General features: G+C 23.5%; 1 protein-coding gene across 2 annotated transcripts in view; it reads right to left on the bottom strand.

Moving 5' to 3' along the window:
* The window catches only part of LOC127278737 (tachykinin-like peptides receptor 99D), a 109,799-nt gene that overhangs the window by 5,527 nt on the left and 88,117 nt on the right, over window positions 1–16,155 (bottom strand). For both annotated transcript variants that reach the window (XM_051300573.1, XM_051300572.1), the window contains one exon: window positions 14,011–14,161. In XM_051300573.1, the coding sequence (XP_051156530.1) occupies window positions 14,011–14,161 (151 nt within the window). The remainder of the gene's footprint in view (window positions 1–14,010; window positions 14,162–16,155) is intronic.

The following is a 16,155-nucleotide window of genomic DNA, read 5'->3' as shown; positions in this document are numbered from 1 at the left end:
ATTATTATTATTATTATTATTATTATTATTATTGAAATATATTATATATTTAAAAAAAAGATCTCGAGTAAATATTATATCAATTAAATTTAATAAAAAAAATTAATGTCCCTTTAAATGAAATGCGACATTATAATAAACTGAAATAAAAGTGTAAAAAATATATATAAGAAAGAGAGAGAAAAAAAGAAGTGGCATGAGGAATGGATTCATTTTAGGGTCATAATTTACAAGATTAATCCATCATCTAGTAAGTAGCCATTTGTTACATTTTATATGCATAATCGGATTAATTGTGAATGATTCATCGTGTCAAGTTTTGCATGCTATAAGATAATTATCAAAGTACGTCTCTTATTTTATCAAGAGTTGCAAATCACTTTTGCCTCTTTTTTTCTCCTCCCACTTTTTTTTTTTTTTTTTTACATTGTTCATACAAATCTTTTTTCAGTGTGAAAAAACTAATTTATTATTAGTTTCAATTTACAAGAATGAGAAATGTAAATTTCATCGTCTATTAAGTCCTACTATAATTGTGAATAATTTAATTTTCTTTTCAACAATTGAAAATTGATTTAATCATGAGAAAAACTATTAACGCAATGTCTTTCTGAGAAAAAATAATTTTAATTTATTAAAAATTAATACAATTTTTTTTTTTTTGAGAATAATTATAATTTTCTTTTCTAACATTTATTTCTCAAAATTCCGTAGAGAATATTGGAAAAATGTATAGGTACAGCTAAGAACTCGTTTTTCGAAATGCGATAAAATAGAGTTATCCTTGAGGATCTGTGAGGGATTTTACGATATACACAATAGTCTTGACGATAATGGAAATTTTACTACAAAAAAAGTACTTGGCTTTAACATATATATACAATATAGTGAAACACAAAACCACATTTAATTCGATTTGTTGAGAATAGTTTAGCAAATATTTTATATATTTTAATTCAACATGAAGATAATTTTCACAAATTGGAGAAAAATTTTGTTTGAAATAAATGTACTATTTTTTTTGTATTAATACAATTTTTCGGTTAGTTACAAAATATTAAAAAAAAAATTTTTCTTTATTTAGTAATTAAATTTTTATCGACAATAAATCCCCAATTGTTAAATTAATAATTTGCAATGTAGAAATCGAAACAATTTCTAATTATTATTTTTTTTTTGTTTTTGTATTTTTTTTTTTTTTATCAGAAAAACTTTTTTTCTTATCACAACACTCCGGGAAGTGTCTCTGCGCGAAAGTTATATTTGATTTGAAGTGATAAACATATTTCTTCATAGGGGAAAAATGAGGGAAAATTTTTTTTTTTTGTTTAAAAAACACCCGCATTCTAAAATATTTATATCTTGGTCCATTATATATCTCTCTCTTTCTCTCTCTCTCTTTTTTTTACTATATATATGTAACAAAACTGCATCGCCTGCAGAGGATTCGTCAACAGATCCTTTGTATATAATTGTAACAGAACCCACTTATCACATGGATAAGTTATATCATACAAAGCTCACGTCTCAGTTGAATGATAATAATTCTCGAAGCTATATATTCACTCCCCATGCTTTATATATGGTGTACAGTAGATTCATAAAGCAAATGATATAAGATAAAACACGAATATATTTTAATATTTTAATCTCATATTTTAGTATTATATAAATGTGACAAGATTTATAAATTTTTTTAAGAAAATATAATTAACCTCTTTAATTTTAAATTTCGTGTTTGATATTATTATTAAATTATTTTTAATTTTAATTTAAATACTGTTATTTTTATATATTATATTAAGAAATTTAGAATAACGCTTTGTCTAAAACGATCCGACTAAAACCGGCTTTGACTACTTATTACTAAATTATAGAGTTGAGAAAATTTCTGTCTGACTAAAACGGTCTTTCATTACTGTATTTCTGAATTCAGTGAATTAGGTAAAAGTTCTGTCTGACTAAAGCCTTTTTTTACTACTGATTTCTCATTAAAATATTTAGAAAAGTTTAGTCTGACTCAAATAGTCTTTTTTTTACTACTAATTCCTTTATTTTAAAAAATCAAAAAAGTTCATTCTGACTAATATTGTCTTTTACTACTAATTTTTAATTATTGCCGAATTCAGTCTGATTAAAATCGTGTTTAACTACTTATTAATAAATTATTGAAAAATTTAGTTAAATTTACTCTTAACTAAAGCAGCCGTTTACTATTAATTTATAAATTAAAAAATTCAGAAAATTTTTGTCTAACCAAAATCGTTTTACTAATTTTTGATTATTAAATAATTAAGATAAATTTAGTCTGACTAAAACTGCTTTTTACTACTGACTTTTAAATAACAAGATTTTTTGCAAATTTCAGTCACACTAAAAATGTTTATTACTACTTTTTTCTTATTTGAAGAACCAAAATAGGTCTGTCTGACTAAAATAGTCTTTTACTACTTATTACTAAATTAGTAAAGAATTTATAAAAAGATAGTGTGACTAAAATCGTCTTTTACTACTGATTTTTAATTATTAAAGAATCAAAAAATGCCTGTATGACTAAAATTGTATTTTACTACTGATTTTTAAAATCAAAAAAGGATCTGACTGACTAAAATTGTCTTTTACTACTTATTACTAAATTATTAAAGAATTTATAAAAAGATAGTCTAACTAAAGTCGTCTTTTGCTACTGATTTTTAATTATTAAAGAATAAAAAAGGTAAGTCTGACTAAAATCGTCTTGTACTACTTATTACTTATTTAAAAAATTCACTTTACTTCTTTCTGACTTAAACTGGGTTTCGTTATTTATTTTCCAATTAAAGAATTTAAAAAAAATGTTCTGTCTGACAAAAAACAGTTTTTTCTACTTTTTCTTTTATAAAAGTAACAATACTACAGCTGTTTTCAAAGTTTGCAAAATTTTTTTTTGTTATAACAATCAATTATTGTAATTTCAATCAAAATAATAATAATAATTTTTTTATAAATATTAATAAAAGATATCATATAATATAGTAAATTAATTAATATAGCTGACTAGAATTTAATTTAATCAATTATTAAATTAAATTTTAATTTTATAAAGTTTTCATCAAGTCATGAGGTTTGTAATGCTTTTTTTTCTCTCTTTTCTTTTTATTCACCAGCTTCTTAATCACAAGAAAGGAAAATACGCTCTGTCCAAGTATATATTTTAGAGAATGAAATACAAGTAAAATATCATCAGAGAGTAAAGGATAATTCTTCTTGGAAAATTTACGTTAGGTGAGATATGAAGCTTTGTTACGTGCAAGAGTAGCTTTTCCTTTGAATAAATTATGAATATAATTAATTACAACATTTCTATATATATATATATATAGTGAGAAAAATAAAATTTATTACATTATTATTTTATTTATTTATAATGCAATATATAAATAAATAAAATAAAATATATAAAATGAAGAAAAATAAGAAACGTAAATATTTTAAAGTGAGTGACATATTTATCGTATATGCGTGAATCCATATCGTTATAAATAAATATATGTATGTCTCTAGGGTGTTATAGCCCTTGAACCTTGATGGAGTTTTCATACAATGAAAATAATATATCCCAAAAGAGTACTTTTGCAAAATAGATGCTGAGTGTGCCAACATATAACAGAAAAAAAAGACATGTCCTCGGTTTCTGTGTGAATTCAGAATAACCAATACTCAATAGGTTATACGACTTTCTTGTAACGATAAATATATATATATATATATATACTTTACTTTCTCTTCCTTTTTTCGAAAAGAAAAATATATACCACTTTTATCTCTTGCCTCAATTTTTATTTTACATTTTTCATTTGTCAGAAATCAAAATTTTTCACTGAGAGAATAAAATAATATTTTGATGAGAATTTTTTTTTTTTTAATAAAATAAAAATAATGATTTCCTGTTTTTTTTATTACAAAAAAAATTTCTCAAATCTTTTTTTTTTTAATTCGTTATAAAGAATATATATATAATAAAAATATTAAAGTTAATATTAACTGCGGATAAATTTCGATCGTATAATGAAATTTCGATAATGTAGTTAATATAATATATATATATATATATATATATATATATTTATATATATATATATATATATATATGTGTGTGTATAACAGGAAATATGAAGAAAGTTTGGCTATGTTGCTTATTAGCTTTTTGTTCTTCCCATATATGAGAGGAAGCCATACTAATTACTCGTTGGTGGTTTTGGTTATATATATATATATATATATATATATATATATATATATATATATATATTATAATGGTATACGCAGAAACTTTTTCTTCTTTATCCATACAAACTAATCAAACGTTTAATTTAGTTTTCGAAAAAATAACGTGAGCAATTAAAAGACAATAATTATTACCTTTTAAAGCCACATAGATTTTCATATACATATAGGAATTATTCATAAAGTTTTCCTTTACCAGACTCTACTCTCTCTCTTTTTTTCTCTTTTTTCACTTTTTTTTCTATTTTTTCGCTTTTTTCTCTTTTTTCTCTTTCTTTCTCTTTTTTTCTCTTTTTTTCTCTTTTTTTCTATGATCCTTTCAGGACTCAATTATCTACTTTCATTATAGCAACGTTATCTTGTTCTAAAAAGAAATGATATTCCATACTGTCGTTCATTTCAAGTGATCCTTTCATTGGTTTTTCTACAATCGTATAATACGCGATTAATAAAAGTTTTCAGCTTAAATCGTTATTCTCTCTCTCTCTCTCTCTGAACGAACTAAGAGTGTTATTGAACAATCTTTTTATATCTTTGATGTGAAACAACGGAATGGTATATATATATATATACTTTTTAATATAATATTATTTAAATGGAAATTTTTATTAATGAAGAATTAAAAAATTCGTTTACGTTCTACATTTTAGAATCAGTAGTACAGGTAAATTTTAGTCAGACTACTTTATTTCATTTTATTCTCAGTAGTAGAAGTAGATTTTAGTCAGACTAATTTTTGTAATTTTAGTATTAGTGGTACAAGTAAATTTTAGACAGACTAGTTTTTTTAATTTTAGTATTAGTGGTACAAGTAAATTTTAGTCAGACAAAACAGTTTCAATAATTGAGTTTTTATTGTCAGTAGTAGAAGTAAATTTTAGTCAGCCAGAACTATTTATATTTGTAAATTTTAACTACAGTAGTAGAATTCAATTTTAGTCAGACAGAACAGTTGTGATTGTAAATTTTAGTCTCAGTAGTACAAGTAAAATTTAGTCAGACTGTTTTATGAAATTTTAGTACCAGTAGTGCAAGTAAATTTTAGTCAGACAGAACAGTTTATAATTGTCAATTTTAGTCTCAGTAGTACAAAGAAATTTTACTAAGGCTATAGATTTATTTTATGTAATTTTATTATCAGTAGTTCAAGTAAATTTTGGTCAGACAGAACTATTTACATTTGTAAGTTTTAATTACAGTAGTAGAAGTAGCTTTTAGTCAGACAGAACAATTTATACATCAACTTTCAGTTTTAGTAGTAGAAGTAAATTTCGGTCAGACATAGCTCAGAAAATTATTTTTTATTCAGTGTAAGTAGTTGAAATCTATTTTAGTCAGACGAACAGTTTAAGTAGTACAAAATTAAGATTATATTTGTAATTTTAATATTACAAGTTTTTTGTCGAACAAATTTTTATTTTTTAAATTCTTTTTTCAGTAGTACAAGTAAATTTTTAGTCAGACCTAAATCTATTAGACTAAATTTAAAATTTGACATTTTATCATTGATATAAATCTGTTTTTTTCTCACTTCAACTTATTACAAACACGTGTCTTTAATATATTTACACAAAAAAAAGAAGCATATTTTTTTTCAAATCGTTATATATATATCTGCCTCATTTGTGTTCATTCGATATTAGCATGTTTTTTCTTCGCAAAGAAAAGTCGATCAAGGGTGAAATTGTTGAATATAAGCGTTCGAAGGGTTCTTTTGATGATTTCTCAACACCGCAATATACCTATATATATATATAAATGTGAGTCAATATCAAGAGAGAGAGAGAGAGAGAAAAAAAATCTTGATTTCTATAAATCAAAACCACACCAAAAAGGCAAATATAAGAAAAATGTATTTTTCTTTCTTATACACTTTTTTTTTGCACCTCAGTCTTATATATATATATACTCCTCTACAACAATTTGATGAATGCTCTACTAATATAATTCCACAATATTTTCCCGTTTTTTTTCTTAAAAAAAAAAAAGATAAAATCTTTCATAAAAGATAAAAATTTTTTTTTGTATAGAAAAATAATTTCTAAAAATTGAGTAATTTATTGGGCAACATTTTCTTGAAAATAACTTTATAAAGAATCTCTCGTATAATATGATTTTATCTTTATTTCATATGAATTTTGTTTTTTTTTTTTGTCTTTTAAGGTAAATTAAAATTTTTGAAAATTGGAAAATTTTATTAGTGTATATGGCCAAATTATATATATATATATATATATATATATATATATATATATATGTGAAAATAAATTTGTCAATAAAATTGACATATAAATATATATATAGAGAGAGAGAGAATATATTTGCAATATAAGTGTTGTTAAGGGGATGTGACATTTAAATCAAACGGAAAATTTCAAAGCGTTTCATATAAAATATTTGATAATCTACTACATCACCGCGTTGATTGATTTACATATAATCAAACATTTGAATGACATTGTTATCGTCAATTTGCATAATACGAGAAGCAATAAACAATTGCAGATTGCAATTGCTGAGCATAATTTCTATTGTATATATAGATTATACAATAACCCTATTTTCACGTCCAACAATTCAACATATTTGAAGCATTGTCTTTAGTTTTGGTCAAAATTCGCAAATTTCACACCATAATTCACTTTAGTTCGATGTGACTTAATTATACTGACCCAATTCATTAATTCTCTCACGTTAATAATTTCAATATTAAATAAATTTCCAATACACATGGAAAATAATTTTCTTTGAACTAAGTAAACGATTTAATTTTTTGTTATTCCAAAGAAAATTTTGTTTAAATAAACAAATGATTTATTTTAAGACATTTTTGCAAATAAAGTTGAAGCAAATAAACTTTTTGTTTATTCAAGCAAGTTTTATTTTTACATTTTTTTTTTTTTAACAATTTTCTTTTTATTTACCTAGGCAAAAATAAAATGCAATTTAGAAATCGAAAATTTTATTAAAATAACAAAATATATAGAAAGAGAGAGAGAGAGAGAGAGAGAGAGAGAGAGAGAGAGAGAGAGAGAGAGAGAGAGAAAAGGAAAAAGATAGCAAACAATTTTGTATGTAAAAAACTTAAGGAAAAAGCTTCTTAAAGTATTTTATTTTATTTTAAAAGTCGCGAAAGAATTTCCCTCTCACAAAATCCTCTCTATCTCTTTACTTCGTTAGGTTGGTACAAGTTTTTTGCGAATATAATTTTATGAAAATGTGGAAATTGGTATATGGTACGTTCAAGAAGCCTTTAAGTTTAAAAAAAAAGGACATTGAATGAGTAAAGCATTTTTATATGAAAATAATCCAAGTGATAAAACTTTAAAAATAAAAATTTTTCTTTTATAATAAAATTGTAAATTTTAAGAATCAATATATTAAGAACTAAAAATAGAATTAGAATTAATATTATAAAATTTGTATTTTTCCCCACAAATAAATTAAAAACTAATTATTCTTTTTTTTTGGCTAAATAAAACTAGTAATCAGAAAATTATATTCATTGAAAGATATAGAAAATAATTGTAAAAAAAAAAAATGCTTCTTTATCTCTTTGTAAAATGAAGGATTTCAAATTGGAAGAGTATGAGGAAAAAATCTCGATAAAAATGTAAATTCAAGCCCTTTAAAATAAAATCCTTTGAAGAGACTCTTCATTCGATTCCATTTCTTTTCTCGTATGGAAAAGACTATTGATATTCGATTATGTTATGGCAAAGTAGCAATATGTGTACTATTTACTCTCTTTAGAAACTAGTTATCTGTTTTAACAATGCGCGAAAATTACTTTCTTTTTTATATCCGATACTATTTTTTATACTGTAAAACATCAATATATAAATAATAGTTTGAAAAAAAAACATAAAAAAAATTTTTTAAATCATTTACATTTAAACATTAAAAAAATTAAAACAGTAAAAAATTTTAAACATTTAAAAACAATTAACAATAGTTAAAATAATAAATAATATGCTCTATTAATTTTTTTTTGAAACAGTAAAAGAAATAGAAATTTTCAATCAAACGCAGTGATAACAGTAAGTTTTAGTCAGACATAAATAACAAATTTATTTTTGTATTCAATTTTTTTTTTAATATATAATATTAAAAAAAAAAACTTTTATATAAATGAAACAAAAAATGCAAAGAGAACAATTTTCCATGAAAAAAAAAAATGCCATTCTTGTTTATACAGGAATAAAAGGGAAACAATAATGTTTATAATTAAGCAAACAACCTTTTAATTATCTGCATTTCGCAATCTCGCGTACTGATGGGAGTTTTCTGTTGCTCGCATTTGTATAAAATAAAACAAAATTTTTGGTAAAGGGTAAATTGTGCGTACATGTATTGTATATAAATATATACATACTATACCTAAAACCACCTGTTTCATCTTGTTTTGTTTGATTTTCAAATGTAAACCTATACGTAATTGGATCGCCCCTCTAAAATATTATATACAGCCAACAATTTTCAATTAAGCGAGAGACAAGTATCGACGAATGCATGTGTCTCGTTCCGCATTCTCTGACAGAAACTCGATTCAATGTTCTATATATATATATATATATATAGAAAGAAAGAGATAGTGTGCAAAACGAATTTGTAGAGATTCTCGATAAGTTCAAATCACAGAATAGAAACGTGTTAATCTATTTAAATCATTTATACAAATTACTGAAAACTTTTTTTTTCTTTCTTCAAAAACCAGTTTTTCGCATTTTAACAAGAATTTTAAGGGATTCGATTTTTTAAAAACTAGAATTTTAAGGGATACGAATTTTTAAAAACAAAAATTTTAAGGAATTTGGATTTTTAAGAACCAAAATTTTAAGGGATTTGGATTTTTAAAAACCATAATTTTAAGGGATTCGAATTTCCAAGAACAAAAGTTTTAAGCGATTCGAATTTTTAGATACCATAATTATAGGTGATTCGAATTTTTATGTATCAGAAATTTAAGAAATTTGAATTTTTAAGAACCAGAATTTTAAGGGACTTGAATTTTTAAATATTAAAATTTTAAGTGAATTGTATTTTTATTTACCAGAATAAGTAACAAAAACTTAATTTTACTAATTAAAATGGTACTGTCTGACTAAACTTGATTTCAACTACTTACAATGAATATAAAATAATTTTCTGACCTATGTCTGACTGAAATTTACTTCTACTACTAAAACTGAAAGTTGATGTATAAATTGTTCTGTCTTACTAAAATTTACTTGCACTACTGGTACTAAAATTTCATAAGACAGTCTGATTAAATTTTACTTGTATTACTGAGACTAAAATTTACAATCACAACTGTTCTGTCTGACTAAAATTTAATTGTACCACTGATACTAAAATTACATCAAATAGTCTGACTAAAATTTACTTGTACTACTAAGAATAAAATTTACAAATATAAACTGTTTTGTCTGATTAAAATTTACTGGTACTAATTATACTTAAATATACAATTATAAACTGTTTTGTCTGACTAAAACTTACTTGCACTACTGGTACTAAAAATTTATAAAACAGTCTGACTAAATTTTACTTGTACTACTGAGACTAAAATTTACAATCACAACTGTTCTGTCTGACTAAAATTGAGTTCTACTACTGTAGTTAAAATTGACAAATATAAATAGTTCTGGCTGACTAAAATTTACTTTTACTACTGACAATAAAAACTCAATTATTGAAACTGTTTTGTCTGACTAAAATTTACTTGTACCACTGATACTAAAATTAAAAAAACTAGTCTGCCTAAAATTTACTTGTACCACTAATACTAAAATTACAAAAAGTATTCTGACTAAAATCGACTTCTACTACTAAGATTGAAAGTAAATAAAGTAGTTTGATTAAAATTTACCTGTACTACTGATTTTAAAATTTACAATTACAGCTGATCTGTCAGACTAAAATTTACTACTACTACTGTGATTAAAGTGTACAAATATAAATAGTTCTGGCTGACTAAAATTTACTTGAACTAATGACAATAAAAACTCAATTATTGAAACTGTTCTGCCTGACTAAAATTTACTTGAACTAATGACAATAAAAACTCAATTATTGAAACTGTTCTGCCTGACTAAAATTTACTTGAACTACTGCTAATAAAATTATATAAAATAAATGTGTCGTCTGACTAAAATTTACTTATACCACTGATACTAAAATTAAAAAAACTAGTCTAACTAAAATTTACTTGTACTACTGAGAATAAAATTTACAAATATAAGCTGTTCGGTCTGACTAATATTTACTTGTACTACTTATATATAAAATTTACAATTATAAACTGTTCTGTCTAACTAAAATTTACTTAAACTACTGCTAATAAAATTACATAAAATAAATATTAGCCTGACTATAATTGACTTTGACTACTTAATTTGATTTTAAAATGACTTTGTTATTCTTTCTCATTAAAATTGACTTTTACTACTTATATTAAATTTACAAAAAAATTATTCTGTCTGACCAAAACTGACTTCTACTACTTATAATAAAATATAAGTTTTTTTAAAAAATGTTTCGTCTGACTAAAATTTCTTCTACCACTATTTTATTTTTATATACACCTTTTTTTGAATTAGAAAAATTTCGAAATATTTTTTGAAAAATCGTTTTCTGCTATTCTTTTTATAAATCATAACGATAATAAAGTTGTATATAATATACTTATTAGCGGAATTAAGAATTATATGATAATATTTATTGTCAATTTATCAGAAAGATAAGAGAAAATTGAAGCGTATAATGATAAAGATGTGTATAGGGATTATTACGGTAGGATTGGAGTTTATATTGGAAGAAATTAGAGGCACAAGTGTATGAAAGAGAGGGAAGCGAATATAAGGGGTAGTATGTTGGGTTCGACTAATTACAAGTTATAGAGGGAGCTTAACGTTTAAACTCCTTCACCGACCACACGCGGTTGCCTTCCGGCTTCACGGACGTTAATCCAGGACATCTTTACAGACCACGCTTAAAACCTAATTGGATTCTCGTACTTTTAACCCCAAAAAAAAAAAAAAAAAAAAAAAAAAAAAAAAAAAAATAAGATTCGTTCTCAAATTCTATATCGCACACATATCCTCTCGATTCCCTTCCTCTTATTTGTCTTTCAATCTCCATTTTCTTTTTCACTTAAATATTTGTTTTCCTCTAAGAAAAATTTTCCCGACTATTATCCTCGTTTATGTAATTTCAATCTGAATTGAAATAATAGTTTATTTTCTTTCTTCAAAAAGTTTGTTTTGAAAATAATTTAATTTTTACGATATTAATTTTTCTTTTTGGTATTAATTTTCATCTTTAATATTTCATTTTTTTTTGAGATTAGAATCTATATTCAGAAAAAATATATTATTAGTTTCAGAGAGAAATAAATATTTGTATCCAAATAATTTTATTTAATTTAAATATACAGTTTAATTCAAATGAAAATTATTTGGTTGGCGCTAAATAAAATCTTATTTCTGCTAAACAAATGTTTTTAATATTTAAAATTTAATAATTTTATTTCCAAATGTTGAAAGTTTAGAAGAAAAAAAAATTTGAACAAAAAGCAATTGAAAGTTTGAAAAATAAAAATTTTGAAACTTTTTATTTTCTTCGACTTTTTGAAATGAGGTAAACGTCAATTGAGGTAAAAGCTCCTTTGAAATAAAAGAACCTTTAATTAAATAGGTTGATGTACAGAAGCACTTTGTTTTCATAATGAAACGTTTTTTTTTTTTTTTTCTTCTAAGATCTGCGCAGAGAACTTGTCGACGTGGCAGCACTTGGGAAAAAAAATTAAATAATTTCTTCAATATCTGGAAGGAGTGAAAAAAAATATATATATATATATATATTTAGAGAGAGAGAAAGAGAGACAGAGAGATAGGTCGTTCGCGTAAAGAGATAGGGGTTTTATTCAATTATGCAGGAAATTGATGTCACTTCTCCAAGGAGTGATTTTGGCGGACAAGAGAGCGAGACAAGCCTTTATAATGATTTTTAAGCCGACAAAAGTGACATTCCAAATTTACTGCCTGCTAAAAATAATAATTGGAATATTATTAAAAATTTTTTTTTTTCAACGATGTCAATTTATTTTATTTTTTTTTTATTACCTTTTTTAATAACCAATTCGAATTTTATTTTGTATAAATTTTATTGTAGATATAAAGTAGCTTTATATGAAAAAAAAAAATGGTTAACATTTTAATAAATTATTGCCGATATATAGAATGCGAGCAATCAAAATTTTATGATTCTACTTAATCAAAGATGAATTTCAATTCGGTGTGTTACGAAAATTTAAGTCATATATTTTCTCCCTCTAAAATGTGAAAACGTTAATTAAAAATAATCGTTGTAATGCCAATTTGTTTATATATATATATGGATAGCAGTATTTTGCTTCGAATTGTGTATATACAGACAATGGGTTTTTGTCATTTTGAAAAACGAGATGCAATGTCGATTTTGAATCGTTAGATTATCACCACATGTGTGATAATAAAATAAATCGTCAATATATATATATCTAATTTTTTGTAATAAAAAGTTCTTTGACTTTTGAAAAAACTAAATTATGAAATTATATAGATCATATAATAAATATATATAATATAAATATTAAAATTATATTTGTAGATTTTGTACAATTGTCAATATATATATATATAGACTTGTCGCGCATATTTACGAATGACAATAACGTAATAAAAACTTGATCTTTTTATGAACATAAAATATAAGCTTCTTAGATGATCCTCATGGCCGGAAATGTGCACGATGTTTCGTGACCCGAATAAAAAGTTTATTCCGAAAATTTACGACCCAGAACCACCGCGCTCAATATTTATTTATATATACGTTATCTCATATATGTTAATTATATATATATATATAATTCTTATCATATTTATAATCATTGAATATAATTAATAATATATTTAAAAAAAAATCTTTTAATAAATTGACAGCATTTATTTTTTGTATGTTATAAATTCTTTTTTTTAATTTAATATCGAGTTTTATTTTGTTTTTCATTTTTTTTTTAAATATTAAAAAAAAAATTTGAATTTAAAAACGACATTTCTATCTGTTCGTCTGTCTGTCAGTCAGTGCAAAGGAGATGGTTTGAGAAGGATGAATCCTGTCAGCAAGTGAATGCTTCTTGGCAATTCTCTGCATGGATTCTCCTTATCTTCTTCTTGCATTCATGACTGTTAGTATAGAAGAGGAAATTGCGCATAAGATTTAATTAATCGAGGCCATTTATAGAGATTCATTTCGAATGTCAAATGTCAATTATTGATTAGAGGTCAAGAATCAAGGTCAGTTAATGAAAAAAAAAATAATCCTAACAATTCAAATTAAAGCAGAATTTTTTTTTTTTTTTGAAGTTGGTATTTCAATTTTACCATTTAAAAATTATTACTATTATTATTGTTATTGTTGTAATTAAATTTGAAAATTTTATAATTAAAAACAGAAAAATTATTAATGTAAATAATTACTAAACATTAATTTTTTATTGAAATAATTCTAGTGAGACGGAATTGTAATTAAGAGAATTTTCTATTAAACATTTTTTTTTTACAAAATAGATAATTATTATTTATAAATATAATGCTAATTAAGAAAAAAAGTTAATTAATTTAGTAACTGTATAATTAGGAAAAAGTTGTTATAAATAGTTTAGAAAATTAAGGGAAAAGTAAAATAGAAACAACAACTTACCCTTCTTTTACTTCTTATATTATCTAATTGTCTTTGGGTAGCTTCCCCAATACTTTGTGAACCCCATAATTCCAAGCCAACCCTTGCGTACGTGAAAGTCATCGAACCAATTGGTAAAAAGTACGTAAGAATCATAAAAATTACATTGTATCTGTAAAAGAATTTTAAACATGAGAAAAGTCAGTTCAAGAATAAATAAATAAATAATAATAATAATTACTATTTTACTATTATTATTATTTTTATTATTTTTATTACTATTATTTTTTTATATATTATTATTATTATTATTATTATTATTATTATTAAATTATAATGTTAATAATATATTATATTATATATTATTTGGATTCCATTAATTCTAAAATATAATATTTCAGACAATTAAATTAAAAAAAATTAAAACACATATTTAGTTTGTGATTAATTATTAATTAAACTAGAAATATTAGAAATCAAAAGTTATTTATAAATTATGATGGAAATACGTGCGATAATTATAAATGATATATATATATATATATATAATAAATGGGGAAAAAGTTTTTGCATCGATTTTAAACTTTACCCTAATTCTGTATTAAAGGGCAAATGCAGGTGATGACCGTAATTTCATTTTTCATCCAACATTCAATACCAAATGTGATTTATCGATATTTCTCTCCAAAAAAAATCCTTTCCTACATTTCATTAATTACGATTAGTTACAGAATTTAGCTTTATATATATGTTAATTATTTGAGTGGTAAAAATTTCGAAATAAAAATAATTAAAGATAATAATTAACATAGAGAAATATTGTGATTCCTATATGAAAATTTTGTGTAAAGAGAAAAGTCCACAAAATTGCAAAGTGTTGGTGTATAAAAAGAAAATTTACATTTTATTCTCTTTTCTTATTGCGAAAGTAAGACTTGATACGGGGTTTGTGAATTACACTACTGACCTCCTTTATATATATATATATATATATATATATATATATATATGTACATGAATGCATGCTGGCTTTCAGTAGAAACAACCAGTTTACGTCGGACAGTAATAGAAGGCCACGACAAATAGTTGTGGACTTTCACAAAAATACAGTTTCCATTTCACTTTACTGTTTTATTTTTTTTATTTATTATATATATTTATTTTGGCAAATTAAATATGAAAAATAATTATTATTTCAGGTGAAATATTATATACTTTATTATTTTATTAAAACAATAACATTTGTGGAATAATATCAAGTTTAATGAAGTAGTGTATATTGAGAGAGAAATATAACTTTTAGACTTCAATTGTTGATTTTCATATAGTATATAATTATTATTTTATTTCATTTATGCAGGCAATTACAAAGAGAATACAAAAGAAATACAATTTGAATGTGTTGGAATTGAATATTAAAACAAATATATTCTCTTCGATATTTAATTTGAAAGGAAACAATATATATATAAAAGTAATAAGTCTGACTAAATAAAATTTATTTCTACAATTTGTATTAAAAAATATAGAGTAAAATTGTTGTCTGAATGAAATATACTATTACCACTTAAAGAATTTTTTAACTTGTCTAAATAAAAATAAATTTAATTCTTCTAATTTTAATGCAAGTACAAATATAAACTGTTCTGTCTGACTAAAAATTTACTTACACTACTGTTATCAAAATTACATAAAAAAATGGCTAAAAATTTATTTGTACTTCTAAATTAAAATTTCGTGTGTTTTGTTTGACTAAAATTTGCATCTACTACTGACCATAGAACAACAAAAAATTATTCTGTCTGACTAAAACTTACTTTTACTACTGATACTAAAATTACAGAAAAAATTAGTTCTACTGTTTAGATTGAATTCAGAATGATTTTTCATATCTGTCTGACTAAAATTTTCTTCTACTACTGAAAATAAAATTACAAATATAAACTGTTGCGTCGGACTAGAAATTTACTTGCACTACTGATAGTTAAATCAGACTTAAATTTTGACTACTGAAAATAAAATTACAAATAAAACCTGTTCTGCCTGACTAAACATTTACTTGCACTACTGAAGCTGAATTTGAATTTACATAAAAATGCATAGTCTGACTAAAATTGACTTCTACTACTTGCATCAAAATCAGAATTATTTAACCTTTTTTTTAGT

Source organism: Leptopilina boulardi, unplaced genomic scaffold (genome assembly GCF_019393585.1).
Source record: "Leptopilina boulardi isolate dan_hultmark-lab unplaced genomic scaffold, ZJU_Lbou_2.1 LbouV2_211, whole genome shotgun sequence".
NCBI classification, from domain to species: domain Eukaryota; kingdom Metazoa; phylum Arthropoda; class Insecta; order Hymenoptera; family Figitidae; genus Leptopilina; species Leptopilina boulardi.
Note: the sequence above shows the minus strand (reverse complement) of the source record. Positions and strands in the feature narration are given on the sequence as shown.